We start from the raw sequence: 22,623 nt of genomic DNA, 5'->3' as shown, positions 1-22,623 counted from the left end.
CTCCATCCCAAAGCTTTGAAATTGTATAACCTTTATCTGCTTAATTCCCTATGCATTCTGCTGGCCCTGGTACCCACCGTTCTCCTTTCCATCTCTGTGAATCTGACTCTGGGACCTCATGTAAGTGGAGTGTTATGAGTCTTATGTACGGTTCTTTTTCTTTTGCGACTGCTTCTTCCCTGAAGTGGGTGTGGTGTCCCCATACCTGTGATCCCAGCCCTTGGGAATAGAAACAGAGGGTTAGGAGTTCAAGGACAGCCTCAACTACATATATAGCAAGTGCAAGGCTAGCCTGGGTTACATAAGACTGTCTAAAAAACAAATATAGCATGTATCAGAATAATGCCAGGTGTGTGTGTGTGTGTGTGTGTGTGCGCGCACGCATGTGTGTGTGCGTGTGTGCGTGTGCGTGTGTGCATGTGCGTGTGTGCATGCTTGCTTGCACTTGTGTATACATGTTGTTTATCCAGTCATCCAGTAATGGATTCTTGGGTTTCTTCCCCCTTTAGAGAATATGAATAATGCTGCTATGAATGAATTCCTTAGCTTATTTTTAGAGAGGCAGTACATGGCCACACCCCGTCTCCCATGATATATATGCACTTGTGCATGTCAGTGTGTGCACAAGTAGAGGTTAGAGGGTGATGTCAGATGTCTTTCTCAGTCACTCTTCACCTTATTTTTTGAGATGCAGTCTCTCACTGACCCCAGAGCCTGCCGTTTTGTTGGCAGTCATGCTAAGCTTTTTAGGAAGGTGTTAGGGATTGAACTCAGATTCTCATGCTGAGAATGGAGCCATCTCTCTAGCCCCTAAAATGCTTTTTCAGATAACCAGCCTTCAAGCCCTCTAGACCTCACTACTTGTGTGGGTGTGTGTCTGAGACTGTAAGCCCTGACACATTCTAAAAGGTCCTGTGAAAAGTTGACAGAATCAGGGTGGGGATTTTATTTGGTAAATATGAAGCTATGGGTGTGGCTTCTCACTCCTGTAATCCCAATTCCAGAGGCACTAAACAGGAAGATGGCTTGCATTCCAGTCTGGGCTACAGTGTAAAGTGCTGTCTCAAGAAAATCATTTCCCACAACAAAAAATAATCAAATGAATAAGCAACCTCCCCACCCCCCAAGCTAATAAAGAAAGTGCAGATAGCTGTTCCCCTGTTAGAGACTGCCTTTGAGGGGCATGTAGGGGTTTTTGTAAATGTAGATATCTTCAGGATAAAATAAATTTGTTTGATGTTTTAATTATTGAGTGATATTTGGTGATGACACTTGCCAGCTTCTTAATCATACCATCTAATGCTCTTGAATTATTAATTGGATCTCATGACCTAAGTGGTGTGTGTGTGTGTGTGTGTGTGATAGAGGGAAACACTCTTGCCAGGAGTTGAAGCACACACCTATAACACAGAACATGGCAAACGGAGGTAAGAAGATCATGGATACCCTGTCTGAAGAGGCAAGGTGGGGATGGCAAGCAGGGCAGAAACATACAGATGTATGGATGTTAAAGGAAAATGTTTGGGTTCTTTGAATCCCTTCTTAATTCAAGATAATTTGGTCATACATTCTTAGGGGAAACCCAGTTTTGCAGGTAGGCAGGAGGCATTCTTAGCAAACTCAAAGCAACACCGACTTTGTGGTGGGTGTGAGATTGTAGGCTCTGAGTCAGTGTTTCCGGAGTTTTACTGATGTGTTTGTGTAATAAAGATCTGTGTGAGGGACCAGCTAATGCAGTGTGGTCAGATATCACTGGGCAAGCCTATTAGCAAGTCTCCATGGTGTATATGCTCCGGCTCAACCCATAGACAAGGAAGTGCCAGAGTGTTTGAAAAAGCTGCCTGGGTGTCTGACCTTTCTTGCCTCCTTTTGGGGATTGTTTAGAGCTGGTTGAATCCTAAAGCATTGGAAGTAGACTTCAAGGCTAACTGGCCACCACAGCACACAACCACTCCTTTTGGAATTAGTCTTTCACATCTAGGTAAAACTGAAGAGAAGTCAAATAGTTGCTATGAGAATTAATTTAGGGCTGGCAAAGGAGGAACTTGTCTTATTTTGTATTTGTTATGTAAATTAAAATGAGTAAAGACTTGGCTTCTCTGACATGGAAATACTTTATCATGAATGGTCAGGGTTGTCTGGGAAATACGACTGAGTCCAGAGGGCACAGCCCCTTTCCTGAGAGCTGACCTTTTGCCAGTGGGGTGGGGGGTGGGGAGTAAGGCAGGCTGAAGCAGTTTCATTCTTTGGGTCAGACAAATAGAAAAAAAATAAAAATAAAAGAACATAAACAGGTGTCAGACTGACTCTTCTTTTTTAAGCAGCTGTGCTCAGGCATGATTCACATTGAAACGATGTAGAGCTTCATGGTTTGTAGTTCACTAGGCTGTACACTCATGCACACATTTTGTTACTCTTAGGAGAAAACTAGACCTGTAGCAGTTGCCCGTTGCATTCGACAGCCATTGTCTACTTTGTGTTTGCACAGTTCTCTCTCCACTTGGGTGTTTAGATCAAGTGAAATCTCACAGTATGCCATCTTTTGAGACTGTCTATTAAAATGTTTGTATTTTACTATTATTATTGTGTGTGTGTATGTGTGTGTACAGGTGTGTGCATGCCATGGTGTATGTGTAGAGGTCAGACTGGTACCCACTTTTTCATGGGTAACAGGGTTGGAACTCAGGTTGCAAACTTGCATTGTGAGTGCCTTTGCCTGTTGAGCCATCTTACTGGCCTGTAGCTGTCTGTTTTCACTCAGTGTAAGCCTCAGCCAAGCAGTACCTTGTATTAGTAGTTCATTCGTTTTATTGTATTACTTTAAAATTTATTGTGTTTATTAACCTGCCTATGCGAAGATCAGAGAACAGCTTTGGGGAGTTGATTCTTTCCTTCCACTCTGGGTTCCAGTGGAGAATGCAGGTCATCAGGCTTGCCCATCAAGCCCTTTCCCCCCTGAGCCATCTCTCTGGCCCCACTCATTTGAATTATTGAAAAACGTTCCATTCTGTGGTAGTTCACATTGTCTGTGTTTTGCTAGATGGATTTTGGGGTTGTTTCTTTTTTATTTTATGTAAAATATATGGCCATGACCATTTTATTTGGGAGTTCTTTGTGTGGGTGCAGGTTTCTGTGTTTCTCTTGGACATGTATTGAGGAGTAGAATTGCTGGGTCGTGTGATGATCCTGCTTAGCCTTTTTAGGAGCTGTTTTCCGGAGTGACTGCCCCACTTCCCTGCCAGTCATGTGCCTTCTGCATATCCTTGCCAACCTTTGTTTTGTCTTGTTGATTATAGTTCTCTGAGTAGGTGTGAGGGGGCATCTCATTGCGGTTTGGTTGTCTTACTTTGGTTTCTGGGATGTTGCATGTCTTCCTGCATTCACTGGGCACTTTGATACCTTTTTTGAGAGTTGTCTATTCTGATACTTTGCCTGTTTGAAAATTTATTATTCATTATTTCTACTATTGAAGTGTAAGGGGAAGACTTTTGTTGTTGTTTGAGACAGTATTTCTAGTGTAGGCTAGCTTCCACATCCCGGTACATTGGAGGGTCACCTTCAGCTCCTGATCCTTCTGCCTCTGCTTTTCAAGTGCTGGGTTACAGGGCTGCACCTCCATGTGCAGCTAAGAGTTCTCTATGCATTCTAATGCAAGTCCTTTAGGATATGGATACCATTGGCAAAAAAAAAAAAATTTTTTTTTTTTTTCTCAGTTCTGTGTAGCTTTTTTCTGTCTGTCTGCTCCCACCCCTGCCCATGTTGCTGAGGACCTAGGGATTTAACTTAAACACTCCTGAGCTCTCTTCACTAAGCTATAGCCCCAATCCCTGCCCAGAACCCCTGCTTGGGGGTGCTACTGCCGACTTAGCAGCATGAAGATTTTGTTTATTGAATGTAGAACGTCTTCCCATTTATTCAAGTCTTTAACTCTTCTCAACTACATTTTGGAGTTTTCAGTATACAGATCTTGAATTTTTGGTGCTATTTTAAGTGCATTTTTTTTTAAATTTCGTTTTCATATTTTCATTGCTGGAATAATCAAAAGATATTATGTGTACACACACACACACACACAGAGAGAGAGAGAGAGAGAGTGAGTTTAGTTATTTTCTAGTAGTTCCCATAGGACTTTACTGTACACAAGGAGAACGATCTGCAAATAGAGAGACAAATAGAGAGATTCATGCCTTCCTTCTCAGTCTGAGTGCCAGTGTTCGTTTTTCTTGCCTGACTGCCCTGACTAGAATGTCCAGTGCAGAATTTGGGCAGTAAACATCCTTGTTCTGATGTTGGAGGTTAAACTGTCTAGTCCCGCACCATCAAGTATGATGCTAATTTTATTAGATTGAGAAAGCTTCCTTCTATTAGCATATTTCTCATGAAACACTGGGATTTCTGTTAAATACTTTCCTGCAAATTATTCATGTCTTAAACATGATAGCTTTTCTTTTCTTTTATCTGCAGAAATTGACTTACATACCAAGTGTGTGGTGGATGTGGAAGCAAACAAAGTTATTCTGAATCCTGTAAATACAAATCTTTCCAAAGGAGATGCCCGGTAAGTTAAGAAACAATATCATGTTCACTGAAACCATCAGTGGCTCTTGGACAGACGTGGGGCTGCTTCCTATAGACACAGCTGCCTATCAGGATGCTGTCCCCAGTGCAGATGAGTAATGAGGGAGGTTTCAGACAGAGCTCTGGACAGTGGAAACTCCAGAGTGTGAGTTCTATGAGCTGAAGGGATTGAGGCAGGCTTCAAGCTGGTGGTGCTGGTTGAAGGTTCAGGCAGGTGCAGAGCAGAGAGGTCAGAAAGGGAGCCTGTGTACTGATTTCTTGGTGAGGAGGCTTCTCCTTGGGCCTGCCCAAATCCTGTCAAGGGTTGGGGCCAATTCCAAGTGCTACCTTCTCAAAAGCTTTCCTGCAGCTCCCAGAGGGTCATCTCCTCTACATACAGGCAAGCTGGAGAATACCCAATTTAATTACTGTATTTTGCTAACTTGTAGAGGGACACCCTGATTCTGGCAGGCTGAGGATGGCTCCTTCAGCATCACTTGTGGTTTGGGCAAATGGATGGACAGAAGGTGAATTGGGAAAGAACAAATGAGATTAATTATGTTTTTCTCAAAAATGGAGTGAGATCAGTTAGATCAACTAAGCTGAGCTCAGATTATAGAAATCCCAGGAAGCAGACAAGCACAGGCTGGCCTTGAACTCACAGTTTTCTGCTCCCAGCCTCCAGAGTGCTGGGATTATAGGTATATGCCTATCTCTGGCTTGCAGTTTTTGTTACGCAGTTTTTGAGAATTATGAGCAGGAGGCGGATTAGGAAAAGTTGATGCTGTAGAAAGCAGGTAAAGTTGGGGATGCTTTTGTGCTAACCCTGGACTTGGAGGAGTCGGGAGGGGGAGACTTTCTGCTCTGGTGCCCCATGCGAAGCAGATACTCTGTAAAACCAGAGTTTCTGAGTTGAATCATTCATAGCTATCATGTAGCTAGTCACCCCCCTCCCCAGATAGCCTGGAACTCAAAGAAATCCTCTTGCCTCAGCCTCCTGAGAGCTAGATTATAGGTGTGAGCCACCAAGCCTGGCTTGTAGCTAGTTATTTTTAACTTATTTGATCCAAATCTTGATGATGCCAGATTTAACTATTTCATAGAATGCTTTTTTTCCTTCAAAGATCAGTGTTTGGTCAGACATTTTGTAAAGTGCTTTGCAAATGTTTATTGTACTGATGGTGGATTTTAAGTATCTCTAGTGATAAGGATTATGGGTTATGTTGTTAATGACATGTTAAGGGTATAGTCTTGTAAACATAATACTGGGGTCAGGTGGTGGTGGCGCATGCCTTTAATCCCAGCACTCAGGAGGCAGAGGCAGGTGGATCTCTGTGAGTTTTGAGGCCAGCCTGGTCTACAGATCTAGTACCAGGACAGCCAGCTGTTACACAGGGAAACCCTGTCTTGAAAAAACAAAAACAAGAACAAACAACAACAAAAAATGGTTCGGGATTTAGAGTTCGGGATGTAGAGTGCTTACTTTGCTCGCATACACAGGGCCTTGTGTTGAATGCCCAGTACCACATAAACCAGGCATGGGTAGACACCTGTAATCTCAGCACTCAGGAGGTGAAGTCAAAAGGATCAGAAATTTAAGGCTGTCTTGGGCTCATAGTGAGTTAGAGGTTAGCTTGGGCTACCAAAAGAGGCTGCTGAGATTTCAGGCCAGCCAGTAAAATGCACCATGGCTCTGAGGGGCGTTGCTTTTGGGTCTTTTATTTCTGTGACTTGAGTGCAGAGACCTTCCTTGAATCCATGGGCAACTTTGCATAAAAAATCTGAATGCAGTGACTGTGCTCAGAATTCTGACTTTGCCTCCCCAAAGCATGGCAGCCCACCCTCGCTTGCTCCTTGTTCATCAAATGTTTCTGTTATCTGTTGTTACCTTAGAAGCACAGCACCTTAAAACAGCAGCCATCAGTTTTTGTTTTGTGGTTTCTGTGGTTCAGGAGACAAGTCCTGGCACAGTTGGATGCACTCTGCTCCATGTTAAGTGGGATCTTGCTGGAAGACTTGAAGACAGATTTAGAATCATCTGGAAGGGCTGTGATCATCAGGCCTGGTAGTTCATATCCTCCGTTGAATGGAGGTGTCTCAGAGGATATGTGCAGGACAGCAATTCATAATCTGGTGACTGGTTCCAAGATGAGTCTCCCAAAGGAGACCAAGCCAGGAGAAAGCCTGTCTGCCATGTGTGTCCATTATGTGTGGCACACAGGTCAGTTCTGTCATATTTTCCTGCTCAAGGCTAATGTAAAGCTCTGTAGTTTATTAAGGTTTTTTTTGTTGTTGTTTGTGTGTGTGTGTGTGTGTGTGTGTGTGGTCAGAGGATAACTTTATGGGGTTGGTTCTCTTCTTAACAGGGGTTCGGAAGATCAAATTCAGGTCATCAGGCTTCTTAACAAGTGCTTTTACCCACTGAGTCATTTCACTGGCTCAGGATCAGAAACTTTATTGAGTTTTCCCAATGTTGATTGGGCACTTACTGACTAATTTGCCTTCTCTTAACAAGACAGCTCTCCTGGACAGGAGAGTAAGCTCAGTTAGTAAGTCCTTGCCTGGTAACCTTTTCAGTGTGTAATTTAATTTAGCATTTTAGATACCAGATGTAGTGGTGCATACCGGTTATCACAGTACATGGGATTGCTGTGAGGTCAGGGTTAGCCTGGTCTACATAGCAAATTTTAGGCTAGCTAGGATTGCACAGGAAGATTCTGTCTTAGGGCCTCTCCTCCATATTTTGGAGCACTGCACTATAACGAATTATGATAACATGATGTAGCATGCTCCACTCTTAAACAGCTGAAATGGTTTTTAATCATGTTTAATTTCTAGTGCCTATCACCATGGTAGGTGAACAGGCTTCTCAGGCACCATTTGCTTCTTGAGCACACGAAGGTGGCTTCTTGTGGAATGTGCCAGGCTCTGCTTCTGTGTGCTCATCATTACACAGGAACTGTCACTGTGCCTGGTGACAGCTGCATTCTGAGACAGTTCAACTCTCAGCTCCCATAGTGGGTTTTTGTACTTTGCTTTGCAGTCAAGTGCTTTGTCCTTTCTGTTCCACCAGCTTGATACCAACAATGGTCAGGCAAGCTTAGTGAACACATTTGCATTTCCTCAAGGATATTTCTTACCTGTAAAAGCTCGATTTCTTTATCCACTGTGGGTGTGTGATGGTGGAGAAACACAGCAACTACTAGGGTCACTATTGAAAGGTGCCAGCATTGCGCTGGCCTGAAATCCACCTAGCCCAGGCTCCTCAGACTCCTGATCATTCTGCCTTAGTTATGCCGCTACTGGCTTTTATGTCAACACAGTTAAAAGGCCAAAAGCATTAGCATGGAAATAATTTTGGCTTCCAGACCCACTGGAAGGCCCAGGAATCCCTCACAGGACTGATGAGGTGGCTCAGTGGGTAAAGACATCTGCGGCTAAGCTTGATGACCCAAGTTCAATCACCAGGACCCATGTGTTGGAAGAGAGTTCATTCCTGCAGGTTTTCCATACACATGCTGTGGTATCTGAGTCCCATTTCCCTAATAAATAACATCTAACGTCTAATAAATAACAACTAAAAATGAAAATCCCTTACAGGTTTGCCCAATGGCTTATCTCTTAGTTGATTTCAGTTCCAGTCAAGTTGAAAACCAAGGTTGGCAGCCATCATACACACATGCAGGTTTATGTCCAATATGTACTAATGTATAGTGTATATATTTAATCTTTGTCCCAGACATAGTTTCCTAAAATGTAATTTTTACCCTCTCTGTTTCCCAGTAAATAGTTTATACTCCAGAGCAGCGAGTCTCTGAATTCCGATGGTGGATAATGCCACTTGACAGCTTTTTCCTTTTGTCTGCTTTGTGTGTGTTAACTGGCATTCCTAAATATCCATAAATAGTGTGAAGAAGGTGTCCTGTACTTGAGAACTATGGGCTGTTCCCTCTTGAGCAGTTTAGTGATGTATATTTATATGTAAATGGGCCCATGAGCTTTCAGTGAAGAATTCTGCAGCTTTGTTTAGTCATTTATTGGAGTATGACACACTTTCTCTTCAGACATAGGTAGTAATAGCTCACAGCATAGTGTTCCTTTGAACAAAATTTGAGGACACCCATAATTGCCTCCTTTATTGGTTCTCCAAAGTAACTGAGCTCTCCACTGTTTCAACATGAGCTTTTAACTGTGCCTATGTGTCTCAGCTTAATTTTCAGATCCCACTTTCTTTATTAAAAAAAAAAGATGCTGTCTCACCCCTTCCCAGTGTCCTCTAGTCTTTTGTTACAAGATAGCATTGCTTTTGTTTACTGTGTGTCCCTGTTACTATTCTTGAGCCCACCTTCTCTTCAGGGACCCACCTCCCTCACCCCCAGCCACCTCCTCTGTTTGACCTCAGCTGAGTGTACTGTAGCTCAGTTCTTCCACTGACCACCTAGATGGATATGGATCCGTAGCTCCATGTTCCTTTCTGATTTGATGAATCTGCTCATAGAATGCAGGAAAGCATTTGAAATTGCTCTGTAGTGCTGGGGGCAGATCAGAGCTGGAAAGTGTACAGGGGGCCCTGGATTCAATCTCCAAAGCTAGAACATACAAATACAGTGATGCCACTGCTATACTATATAGGGAACAAATCAGAAGGATTAGGGTATGAAGAGACTCGGGGCCAGGTCTGGGTGGAAATGGGGACTCCTTTGCCCTTTTCATATGCAGTCGGTGGCTGCCATCATTCTACCACACCCATGTTTTCACCAGCCAGGGAAGGGCCAGTGAGCTTCTGTGTCCACAGTTCGTAAACATTTTAAATTTATTGTCATTGTGTGTCTGTGTACAGGGTGTGTGTGTACGCCTGTGCCATGGTGTGCATGGAGGTCAGAGGACAGCTTTAGGGAGTCAGTCCTTCCACCTGTATGTGGGTCCAGTTGCCAGGTTTATTATACAAGTGCTTTTACCTCAGCCCTGAGATTCTTTTTAAGTTCAGGTTTTCAGCAGAGAGGCGTGGTTAGATTATTAGCCAAATGGTTGAACTGTCCCTAATCTTTGGACTTCTACCAAAGGTGGAAAGGTTGGCAATTCCTAGTCAGAGGTTAATTCTTCAGGGTATCAGTAAATGATTTGCCCACTGCATGGTCTGTGATTGGCTTTTACTCAGGTGCCTGTTGAAATTTGTCCCTGCTATGACTTTGTTGAGTACTTACTTCCTTTTTAAAATGGACTCCATCTTGCATACCTGTCCATCTGTTGATGGACATTGGGTTATTTTTGGTTTTTGTAGCTTTGTGAATATTGCTGCTTGGGTACATGATTTATGTGGACACATTTTCATTTCTCATAGGTGAGTATATAGGTATAGAATTGTTGAGTCGTATGGAAATTGTATGTTTTATCCTTTCAGAAATTGCCAACGCCCTTGCGCTGTTTCACGTTCCCACCAGGAGTTCAGGAGGGGTAGTTTCTTTGGGTCACCACGACGGTAATGGTGGTACTTTTGGCTAATTGGGGAGTGCGTGTCTTGCCTGAAGCTACAATGAAAAAGCAAAATAAAACATTGTGCTATCCAAACAAAACAAGTCTGGCTAGCTTTAGCCCTTGGCTACTGGTCTGGATTCCATGTTCTGGTAAACTGGAGTCCGGTTACTTCTATTAAGCAGGACTTTTTTGGAAAGGTTTTAAAAAGTTGAGCAAAATTTGAAGAGTAGCTTGAGAAAAGGTCTAAAGAATGAAAATATGCGCCTCTCAGCTCAGGTCAGTAAGTTCTCTGTATGCTGTAAACTTACCTCATTTGTTCCTCACTGTCCCTCCTTTCTGTTTTTGGTTTTTTTTTTAATCTTCCCCTTGCATTTCTTTGCTGTTTTACTGTGTGAATCTGTAGTCCACAATATCGGGTGTTCATGAATGCCTTTTTCCACAAAAAGCCAGAAGCTTGACTTGGAAAAGATTGGCCACCTAATAAAAGCTAATGTCTGGTTTTTAAAGTCAAAAGGTTAAAAAGATATAACCATAATATTGTCATCCTTTGGGGGGAGTAGAAAACAAAGCAATAACTTGGTATTATTTTATCAAATTCTGTTTGTCCTTTTTTTTCCTTAAAAAAAAAAAAAAATCAGAGACCAGAATCTTTTCCTTCCTGTATCTTGTTGGCAGTGGATTTCGATCCAGTGTGGCTGTGGGAATGTTTTAGTGTACCTCCGACTCTTTGAAGAGATTGCATCTCTTAGAGGGGCCTCTTTCAACATCAGCCCTGAGTCCTGAAAAGGACAGACCTCTCTCATGTCAGCTGCACTTCCAGCCGCCAGGCCAGTTTCTCCAGTTTCTTGTTTAGTTCTCTCCTTTCTGTTCCAGCTGTGTGCTGTGTGCGACTGTGCATGTCTGATTGTTAACACCGTGCTTGATGTGTTAAAGTGGGGTTTCTCCTGTAATTCTTCCTTTATGACTTTCCCGCACCAGCTGTCAAATCTTAAGAACAGAACTTTCTGAAGTTGAAAGCCTTGGGAGATTTAGATGTCAAGACCGTGAGCCAGGAATGGAAGTACATAACTGCAGTCTGGCACGTGGAAGCGGCAGCAGTAGGATAAGGGATTCAAGGGTAGCCTCAGTCCATATTGACTCTGAGATCTGCCTGGGAATCCAGGAGACCAGTCTCAAAAAACCCAAAACAATAACAGCACACCCCCGTAATACTTCAAGATCTTGGTTCACCCAGACAATGCTTTCTCTAGTGTCCTACATGACGAACTGTTGTGTCTTTTCACTGGGGCAGACTCCCAACAAGGATGGTGTCTCTGCTTTTATAGTAGACATAAGGTGCTCCCCTGTCCTGCATGCTTGAACTTAATAATCAGAGAACAGTGTGGAGGTTAGGACTGCTGGTCTAATGAGGAGCGTGTCTGAGATGTGGATCTCAGTCCACTTAGTAAAGTCATTAGAAACCTCTTTGTTCCTTCTGATGTGTTAAGAGGCATCCGTTTAGTCAAGCTCATTAGGTAATTAATGAATATCTAATACAAGCAAAGCACACCCAACTCCTTTTCACTCTGATCCTGGTGGGTGTGCAGATTGGAGCTTGTAAAATACACTGAGAAGTGAGATGACTGTTTTCTCTTGCACAATATATTGGGGGAGGGCTTATGCTGGTAATTTCTTTGAAACACATGAAGTCATTTTCCAACTAATACCTTATTAGTGGAAGGCATCATTAGGTCCTATAAGATAATTACTTTTTAAAATTTCTCTGTTGCTAGATGGATGCTCATTTAAATGAAGATTTTAATTGAAGGAAGTCGTGCAAAATGTAATTATGGCATGCACAATGGACGTGCCTGTTCTCTCTGCTGTGAAATGGCCTGTGTGAGGCTAACAGTTCTGCCTGCATAGAAAGTCCTTCCCTAAGGACCAGTACATGTCTGATTTAATTTCATAAGAGCCTTTCTGTTGGGAGCCTGTCTACCTTAATTATGTTGGGAGGGCTGGAGCATGATTCTGTGCTCTGAGGTTGTAGATGGCTCTGTACATCCTCCATTTACAGAAATACTGTGATGGTTGAGCATGTAAATCATGTATGTTTGAGTATAGCTATGAAAAGGAGTTCAGGAAAACTGTAAAGAAAATATTTGTGGTTGAATGCAGTTCACTGTGTAGTTAATAGAAGCATATGATCAAATTACAGTAAGTATAAATTTTGCCAAATTTGACCAACAGACTGCTAACTGATCTATTTGATAGCTTGTTAGTGAGCTTTCTGAATAAAGAGTATGAAGGATGACTGCCACAGCATCAATCAATACTTGATATATATATATCACACATACACACTCTCTCTCTCTTTCTCTCTTTCTCTCTTATGTTTGAGACAGGGTCTCCTGTAGCATTCAGGATGTAGCTAAGGATGGCCTTGAACTTCTGATCCTGCTTCTACCTCCTAAATGCTAGGACCATAAGTATGTGCCACAGGCTTGGCTTAGAGTTTGTTTATATTTTGTCATTGCTGTTGGATATCTGAGTATTGTCTTGCTCATGCTTTCAGATTTTCAGTGGTAATAAAAAGGAACAGGCTTTATAAATGCTATAAGGATGCTTACATTTGACAAAAACAAGGACTCCCTGTTATGTGAACAGCAGGTCTAGAACAAGTACAGCTGATGGGAATACCCAAATTCTGAATTCAGCATAAAATGGTCAGTGTATGATCTACCAGATAAAGTATCTAATTATATTTGGCAGTTTCTAAGCCCTGGCATTAGAGGCTTGTTGATTTGCTGTTGTTCTCTTTTGGTATCCGAATCAATTACTTTCTTGCTGTTATGACAAAAACAACTTAAGGGAGGAAGGGCTTATTTTGGTTCACCACTCTTGGGTGCAGTCCATCATGGCAGTGAGGATAGAGGCAATATGGCTCTAGCTATGACAGGAGCATGAGGCAACTCTTGCATTGTGTCCTCACAAGGCAGAGAGAGGCAATCTGGTACTCAGTCCAGGAGACCCCAGCCCCTGTAGTAATGCTGCCTACATCCAGCGTGGGTCTTCTTCCTCAGTTCAACCTTTCCAGAGGTCCTGGAGTGTCTCCTACACGATTACAAGTCCAGTCACTGTAGATAAACCACCACAGCACACCTCCCCTCACCTCTTTAAGGCTCTTTTCCCTCCTGTCACGGTCTCCAGAGTAGATGGACTATTGGGCTACCACTGGTGCAGTTACATTTCAAGACAAGGCAGTGGCACTCATGAAGAAATGTGATTCGGAAATGTAGCCGATTCACAGCACTTTTGGAAGATTTTCTGATCAGTTCGATATTTGTGCATCCAGTGTTTCCACATCAAGCCGAGAGTCAGGACAATCTGTTAGCCTTTAGTTGCATGTAGTCAAGGTGTCAGTCATTGGACAACAAAGCTGGAAAATGGAGACCAGTCACATGCTCTTCAGTGGCTTTGCAGACTCAGAGTGAAATAGTGTGGCTTTATTCTGAGCTTTGCCTGAGCTTTTGCAAATAGTTCTTTAGAGACTTGGAGTCCTTAACTTTCATACACAGTTTTTTGTTTTTTGTTTTTTATTTATTTATAGAAAACACAGGTCTCAAGGCTGGAGAGGTGGCTCAGTGGGTAAGATCATTGGCTGTTCTTCCAGAGGACCCAGGTTCAATTCCCAGCATGATGTGACAGCTCACAACTGTCTGCAACTCCAGTTCCAGAGGATCCAACACCCTCAAACAGATATACATGCAGGCAAAAACAAAGCACATGAAATAAAAAATAAAAAAAAAAATAAAAAATTCAAGTCGCAGGTATTTTGTGGCAAATTTCACCTTTGTCAAGTCTAATTTACATAAGCTTATAATAAAATCAATTTGATTTGTGGTGCTGGGAATTGGACCCAGGGCCAAGATTGCCACTGAGCTTCACTCCCAGCACATTTTAAAACTTACAGGGTGAGCCAGAGTCATTAAGAGTAACACTGCATGTATCTCCATGTTTTGACAGATATATAATGCTGGTAATTAATGCTTTTGCCCCACCTTTAAGAAAACTGAAATAGAATTTGGAGAAGGATCAGGAAGGATATAGAAGTTACTGCCATTTCATTTAAAGAATTTTGTTATAGAAAACTTGGCATCATAAAACCATTATCTGTGGCTAACAATGTCCTACCATCTCTCCCTTTCTTCATTCCTATTTTGTTTTGAAGAAAATTTCATTTACTCAGCAACACTGAATGCTGTTAAACATATTCGTAATACTGTAAATTTGTTGTTGTTGTTGCTTTTTGAGATGGTTTCTTTGTGTAGCCCCAGCTGTCCTGGAACTCGCTCTGTAGGTCAGGCTGTCCTCAAACTCATAGAGATCCACTTGCCTCTGTCTCTGCCTCTTGAGTGCCACCACCTCCAGGCCTATAATGCTGTATTTTTGCCTTAAAAATAGTCAGGTAATGCACATGGTGAGTTTCCCAAATCAGAAAGTGGAATTGGAACTGCTCTAATAATCTCAAAGCTTTCTGAGCACGGACATTTTGCCCAAGATTGAACATTCTGTACCTGACTTCATATGACAGGCCACAGTCAAAATGCAGGTGCACTAACAATCCCGTGTGTTTGCCTTTGTGGTTTGGAGTAAGGTGTGCATGAACTGCAGATGAACTGCAAGTTTGGACTCGAGTCTGCTCCCACAATGCCTGCTCTTTACTGTTGTTCTGATTGGGCTCATTCTCAAGGCCTCTAGAACAATGGTTTGAAGGTGGGTTTGAGAGTCTGAGAGCTGGGTGTCCTTACAATTCCCAATGGTGGGTAGAGCCATGTACCCTCCTAGCCACTCACTGTCCCAATGCACTTTCCCAGGAGTGGATGTTCTTCAGTCCTAGGCATGTTCTTGAGCCGACAGTCTCATTCCTGGGACCTTTAGATGTCCATAGTCCGCAGCTCTTTTCTGCTCTCATTCTGAATACCTGGTTTCCATGTGTGGCACTGGCTATGTTTTGAATCTATGGCTTCCTAGGAATCTAATGTTAGGATTGTAGTTACTGGATAAATGTAAGTGCTTTCTGAGAATGAAACACTGCTTGTGAGATACAGACTGGATGTTGGTCATGAGGTACAATGGACCTGATCACCCAGAAGAGTGTTTGGTTCAGTATTTAAAAATACTCATACATAAAATACATTTATGTATGAGCTCAAATAAGCAGCCTGAAAATTTGACAGTGCTGTTTGTTGTCCCTGTGACTAGGCCTTTTCAGACTCAGTTCCTTTATTTGTTATTGTCAAGGCTCTTGTATTTCTCTCCCTTTCCAACCAGCAGTTTAGATTTATTTAAAAAATTATTTTTATTTTATGTGTGTAAGTGTTTTGTCTGTATGTGTGTCTGTGCATCATGTTTGTCCATCGAAGCCAGAAGAGGCGACATCAGATCCCTTAGAACTGAAGTTATAGGCAATTGTGAGCTGTATATGGGTTCTGGGAATTGAACCCTGGTCTTCTATATGAGCAGAAAGACAAAACCACTGAACCATCTCTCCAGTCCCAAATCTAATATCTATTCTATTCTGTTCTATTTGATTTCCTTTCCTACCTCCTTTTCTTTTTTTTTCTCTTCTTGGTTTGTTGTTTGAGACAGGAACTATGTAGCCGTGGCTGGCTTGGAGCTCACTACTTAGAACAGGCTGGCCTTGAACTCCCAGAGATCTACATGCTTTTGCCTCTGCCTCTTGAATGCTGGGATTAAATGTATGTCTCACTATGATCAATCAGTCCAGCAGTGCAGATTCTTTCTGGCTTCTGTGACAAAGATTATTCTTTCTGACTTTCACCCTGGGCTTTGGGGCTTATTAACTCCATCCCCTCCCCCATTTTGTGTGTGTGTGTGTGTGTGTGTGTGTGGTTTTTTTTTTTTTTTTTTTTTTTTTTTTTTTTTTTTGTTAAATACACAGAATTACAAAATGTCAGTACTCAGGAGATGAGGCAAGAAAGCAGGGATTTCATGACAAACATGGGTGACACCAAGAGTTTGCGGCCTGCCTAGTATACATTGTGAGACGCCCTCCCCAAAAGTACCATAATTTCCTTTTTAACTAATGTCATTAAAAGAGCATTTCTGGTTTGCTTCAGAATCTTATTCAACCTGTGATATTTTATTTATTAATTTTACTTGTGTGTGCTTTTATGTGCATTTAGGGGCCAGAGGCTCATACTAAGTGTCCTCCTTAGATGTGACCAAGAGAGACAGAGACAGAGAGAGGCAGAGACTCTTTCGCTGACTGGAACTCACTGGGTAGTTCCAGGCTAGGCTGTCTGGCCAGTGAATGGAGCACTAGGGATCCACCTGCCTACCTCCTCAGTGTGAGATACCAAACCTGTGCCACTGCCCATAGCTTTTTTTTTATGTGGGTTCTGGGCATCAGACTGAGGTGCTCATGTTTTCAAGTTTACACACCGAGCCACATCTGCATCCTCAGCCTGTGATATTTCTGAAGGTAATGGCCCTGTTCACCAAAGCATATGGAGTGAGCAGTTGTGGGCATTTACTGCAGGCTTCTTGGGGGCAGTGGGCAAGGATTAGGGAATTAGGCAGGTTCTGAGCCTGCCAAGTGTTCCCTTGCTCACAGAGAGGTATGTGGGGTCAGAAGTGTGCAGAAGAACTGAGAGGGAATTTTGGTGTGATGTGAGATGTTTTTAGGGGGCTTTTGAATGAGGTTCATACCCTGTGGGGGGGGATCACATGGCTTATATGAAGTCCTTGTGTCTTTCCCTTTTATAAAGAAGACAGAAAAGGGAGAAACTGAGCATTTTTTTTTTTTTTTGATTCTGCTGTTGTCAAGGTGGACTGATTTGATTATAAATATATCAATTAGAAAGTAATTTAACAAAAAATTAAAAGTATTCCTAAGTGAAGAGACAAATCACTGTAAAGATTTTAAATGGTACTATTTTGTGATAACCATTCTAATTTTTTAAATGTAAATATTTTATTTCATGTGTATGAACGTTTTGCTTGCATATGTGTCTGTGCACCACATACATGATTGGTGCCCACGGAGGGCAGAAGAGGACATTTGGAATCTCTGAACTGGTGTTACAAACGGTTGTCAGCCACCATATGGTGCTGGCAGCTGTAACCAGGGTCTCTTGCAGGAGCAGTCAGTGTTCTTAACTGCTGAGCCAACTCTCCAATCCCAAACTATGTGTAGTCCTGGCTGTCTTGGAACTAGCTCTGTAGACCAGGCTGACCTCAAACTCTTAAGATACACCTGCCTCTGCCTCCCGAGTTTTGAGATTAAAGGCAGTTGCCACCACCACCCGGCTTCTGGTTTTTTTTTTTTTTTTTTTAAATTTTAATTAACACTTTTTATATTTATTTTACATGCCATCCACAGTTTCCCCTCTATCCTCTCTAATTTGTTCTTTGAAGAGTGGATTTTATTTTGCTTTTCTGGTGCTGGTTGTTGAAGTTTACTCCAGGCAAGTATCCTATCACTAAGGTGTTCTCAGTCCTCTCTGTACTCTAGAAAAGCACTTTTGGATGGAAATCCCCACCCTGAGTGTGAGATGCCCTGGCTGAGCCTGCATGACAGTCTTCACCCATTTTCATGGAGCAGGGTGCTGGGCCAGAGACACACTTCAGTGCTGAATGGCAAGGACTTTGGGCCTTGCCATTTCCAGAAGCCTCACATGTATCTCCAGGCTCCGATTTTCTCCTTGTCACTTGTATCAGACACCTCAGAGCTTCTTCGGGTCCTCTGCCTCACCTCTGCTTTTGATCACTTTTCAGCCCTGGCTGCTGCCAGCTGAGCCTGAACTTGAGCAGCTTCACTCAGTCACATACTTTCCCATGCGCGCCCCCTCCTTCTGTGCATGCTGCTCAGCTTGCTGAGGACTCAGGGTGAGGCAGCCTGTCTGTGTGCCAAATCTCCTGCTCCTGCCTCACTGGCTGTTGGTTTAGCTTCCTGATCACCCTTGACCTCCTAGGACTTGGTACTGATCATTACCAAGAACCAACTTTATAGGAAGAGGTTGGGCCTGTTCTTCCTAGAGTGGCCCATTAACCCCACAAGCACTGGGAAGACTAGGGTTGAGGTGCTGCTGCTGATGGAGTTTAGTCCCCCTCCTAGCTGTGGAATGGCAAGAGACAGTGTCTATTGAAAGCAGTAGGGCTTAGACTGGGTTCGTGGGCTCTGGGCCTCGATGCCGCCCGTGTAAATCTGGAAGCTCACATTCCCTCTTGGAGCTTCAGTTGCCTCCTGTGAAGTGGAGGCGGTAGCTCTGTGCATCACATGGACACTGAATGGTTGCATTGGCATGGCCAGCTCTTTATGTGAGCACATGGCTCATGCTAGCTACTTAGTAGATGGTGGCTGCTGTTATGCTCTGGTAACTTTACTCTGATAATTTGTCAGACTACGTCATGTTTTAAGAGACATTGTTTTCAAATATGTGCATGCTGGGCAGAGAATAAGTATTGATTGGGTTGAATATGCCATAGCTCCATCAGGTTTCTTTACATTGACAGTATCACAAATGAGTAAGTAGGAGCTAGTGTGTGAGTCTCCAGATGGCTAGTGGCTCTGAAGAGCATTAACTGGCACAATATTGCCTAGAGTTGGTTACAGAGAACTGTCATTCTCAGACTAGAAAGACTCTGGTCCTGATCGGCAAGTTTAGGAGCTGACAGTAGTGTAGACAGGCAGTTCGGAGTCCATGGAAATGCAAGTGCTGAATAAAGAAAGCAGTTTTTGGATCTTCCCATTGATGGCAAGCAACATTTATTTACAGCTATTATTACTAGCTTTGGGTTTTTGAGACAGGGTATCCCTCAGAATCCTGCTGCCTCAATACCTTGAGTGCTAGGAGTACAGGTGTGTGCCACCAGTTCTGGGTTGTGCTATTGATTGGCACTTAATTTTTATGATCTTGGCAAGATGCTTAATAAAGGAAAGGTAAATATGACTTGCCTTAAAATTAAAAAGAAAAAAAGAAAGAAAGAAATCACATTCTGGAGTCAGAGAAACACATCCATAGCTAAGAATATTGTTTTTACTAATGTGTTCAATGACTTTATTGTGTTTCAGGAATATTGACATGAAGAAAATAGTGGTAAAACATAGGGGTTTTCCAGACTTCATGGAGCTTGCTAGCATAGTAGGATGTTATAGACAGCTCTAAGCCTTGTGGTCATTTATAATGAGGTACTATAGTAACTTTCTATGATTAGACTTAGGTGAAAGGGCATGCATGGACTGTTTCCCTCCCAACCACACCATCAGGAGGTAGGTTACAACCTTGATGAGTCCTGTACCATGCTTATTAGCAGACAGCCACAACATTAGTCATGCAAAGCTGTTGCTAGAGGCCCAGTTAGGTCACAGCTCTCAGGCAAGTTACCTGGCTAGAAAGTTTCCCTGGAGACACATGTAGCAAGATTCAGGTGTTCTTCTGGCCAGATCTGAATTAAGGCCTTGGGAGGGCCCTAGCCAAGAACACAGTTCCCAAGGGAGGAACATAGGAGGCTGGCTGTTTTTGTGAGTTGTCTTCCTAGGACAGAGGTGTCTGCCTGTAGTCTTAGTTTATCTACATTATGCATTTTCCCAGTGAAAAATTATTTCTAGCTTTTCATTGCTGGTGAACAATCCCTTTAGTGCTCATCAGAAAAAGAGATAACTAGGAGCATGCAAAAACTGCTTTCAGAGCAGAACTTCACTGCTCTCTTGCCTTGAAACCTTTTAACTACCTTTGGCCTCCAGAAAATGCATAGGATTATAAAGGAGACCAGATGTGAACTGGACTGTAATTATCAGGAATGCTTTTTAGATATGTGTAATTTTAGTGATGTACACTTACTGCTATGCTAACTAGCCACATCTGGTGTTGGTGATAATTGCTTAGACTCTGAAATTGTGTTGGGTATATATGGCACCAACAAGATATTTAAACAGGGCTGGAGAGATGGTTCAGTTGTTAAGAGCATATAACTGTTCTTGTAGGGGACTTGAGTTCAGTTCCTAGTACCCATGCCAGGCAAATTCACAACCCCTATAACTCTGGTTCTGGGGGTGGGGGGGATCAGATGCCCTCTTCTGGCTTCTGCAGGCACTGTACTTGGGTACGTTGCACACGTACATACCCCCCTACCCACCCATCTCCCACCAGAAACCCAAAACTATTTTCAACAAGTTGAATGTGATAGGAAAGTAACTGGGTCTGTTGGTTTTGGAGTCACAGGCTCTGCTTATACCGTAGTCCATTGCTACATCAGTAGTTGAAGGGAGCACTCAAGTTTCAGTGGTAAACTCTTGAGAAGTGGTAGTATATCTCTTCTCTTCTGGGTTCACAGAGCCTCCCATTCAGTCCCTGTGGTTGAGATCTCCTGTTCTAGAGCAAGCCTCCTTGGTTGGGGGTTCCAATTACATACCATCCATTATCTCTGCGTTGGTCAGATGGATGTCTATGTTCCACCTTTCTTTATATGCATTGAGGGTGTTGTGCTTGGGGTTCAGAGGTCAAGCTCTTTAGAAGATGGAGGACAGTATGATCTTGGTAGGAGGAAAAAAGGCCCAGAATGAGTTCACGTGAGTAGTATAAAGCCTGGCTTGGCTACAAGCACTTTCCATGTATTGACTTCTCTAATCTCCATTATTATCTGCCTTTTGCAGATGAGAAACAGGCACAGAGAGTAACTTGCTCAAAGTCAAAACTGGGCCTGTCTGGCTCCTTGAGACTCCAGACTATTCACTCAGTGCAAGAGTACCCTGATGACAGTGTGGAGGACAAACTAGGCGGTGTGCAACTGTAGATAGGACATTGGGTCAGAGGCTGCTAACATGATACTGGACAGGAATGGAAAGGTTCCCTGAAGGCCAAGCTTTGAGAATAGGTGAAGGATTTTCCAACCCAGAAATCTATACATCTCAGTTTTCAATTTAGACAGAATTCATGGGATAAGAAATAAAGTCTAGTGTTTCCAAGTAGAGACTTTTTAAAAAGCAATTTCAATCCTCTCTGTACTTGTTTTCATCTGTTTCTGTTATGACTCCCTCCCTGACCAAAGAATGTGTTTTTATTGGGGGGGGTAGAATTTTATTATCCTCTCCAGCTAGTGTTTATGCTTACCACCATAGTCACCTGATTAGATGAGGGACTCTGGTGGTGTGGTTCCTAACTGTGCACTGTCTGGTGATTCAGCTGCTGTCATGAAGTGGAGAGACTTCAAGATCTGGTTTATTTTCTGGCATTGTTTATCAGAATGCAAAGGTAAATTGGCAGGGACTGTGTGAGATCATGGGTGCACTAACATTCAGGCAGCATCCCCAGCTGTCATCCCTCCCCTGTGTAATTGCAGCATGTCCTAACTTCCCTGTCCAGGAAAAGATGTGCCTACCTCTGCCTCCCGAGTTCACCACCTTTGCTCAAGCAATTCATTCATTCATTCATTCATTCATTCATTCATTCATTCATTCATTCTTGCTTTGTTTTGTTTTGTTTTGTTTTTCGAGACAGGGTTTCTCTATGTAGCTTTGTAGACCAGGCTAGCCTCAAACTCTCAAACTCACAGAGATCCTCCTGTCTCTGACTCTTGAGTGCTGGGCTTAAAGGCGTGTGCCGCCACTGCCCGCTTGCCCAGCCAATTCTAATGAGACATTTGGGGAGTCTTTCCCAACCTCCTTCCATGACAGTAGAATGTGCAGAGCAATGGGCTCTCTCGTTGTGGAAAGACTGGTGAGACTCTGAGTTGAGTAGGTGTAGAGTAACTTGAACCTGAGCCCCTGGTAGGTAAGAGACCGGGGTCTGACCTTTTTACATCATAGGTGGAATCTTAGTGCTTAGAACCAAATAGAAGTTTTATGAAAACATTCTTAATCCACCTGTCATGATAGGCTTGGTTAGCTGGTTCCTGGTCCCAAATGTTTGATTGGCTGAGATCAGACTCAGCACCTGCCCTTATGGCATTATGGGTACTCATGAATTTCACAGACATGTCTTAGTTGCTTGCACTCTAACCCACATGACCTATGTGAGATGCCCTTATCTTAGACCATGGTAAGGTTTATGATCGGAATGTTTGGTTGGCTTTTTTATCTGCTGTAGGGCAGTGATGAGCCAATATTGTTTACCCTCATGGTTACTCAAAGATGTTCTCTTCTGCAGTCCCATGTTTCACTTCCATATTTGAAATTTCCTTTCATCTTTCAGACCAATGGTCTGATTCATAGTGACTTTTCAAAAAAAAAAAATGATGTTTTTATTTTATGTGTAGTAGTGTTTTGCTTGCATTTACTTGCATTCACCTTGTGTATACCTGGTACCTGAGGTGGTTAGAAGATGTCCGTTCCCCTGGGACTAGAGTGGTAAAGCTGCCATGTGGGTCCTGGGCACCAAACCCAAATCTTCTGCAAAAACAACCAGTGCTTGTAACATTGAGCCATCCTATCAACCCCTCAATAATGGTTTCCTAATAAGTATCTTTTCCTTAAGTTTATTTATTTGGGTACAGTCTCATGTAGCCCATGTACATGTACCTTGTGGCAGAGGATAGCCTGTGCCTTCATCTCCCAAATGCTTGTATTATAGGCCAGTGCTACCATGC

General features: G+C 42.8%; 1 protein-coding gene across 2 annotated transcripts in view; it reads left to right on the top strand.

The window, feature by feature from the left end:
* Positions 1-22,623, top strand: part of Kif13b (kinesin family member 13B) — a 141,031-nt gene that overhangs the window by 11,081 nt on the left and 107,327 nt on the right. For both annotated transcript variants that reach the window (XM_051195502.1, XM_051195503.1), the window contains exon 2: positions 4,465-4,558. In XM_051195502.1, coding sequence (XP_051051459.1) covers positions 4,465-4,558 — 94 coding nt within the window. The remainder of the gene's footprint in view (positions 1-4,464; positions 4,559-22,623) is intronic.

This window comes from Phodopus roborovskii, unplaced genomic scaffold (genome assembly GCF_943737965.1).
Source record: "Phodopus roborovskii unplaced genomic scaffold, PHOROB, whole genome shotgun sequence".
NCBI classification, from domain to species: domain Eukaryota; kingdom Metazoa; phylum Chordata; class Mammalia; order Rodentia; family Cricetidae; genus Phodopus; species Phodopus roborovskii.
This window is presented reverse-complemented; position numbering and strand designations above follow the sequence as displayed.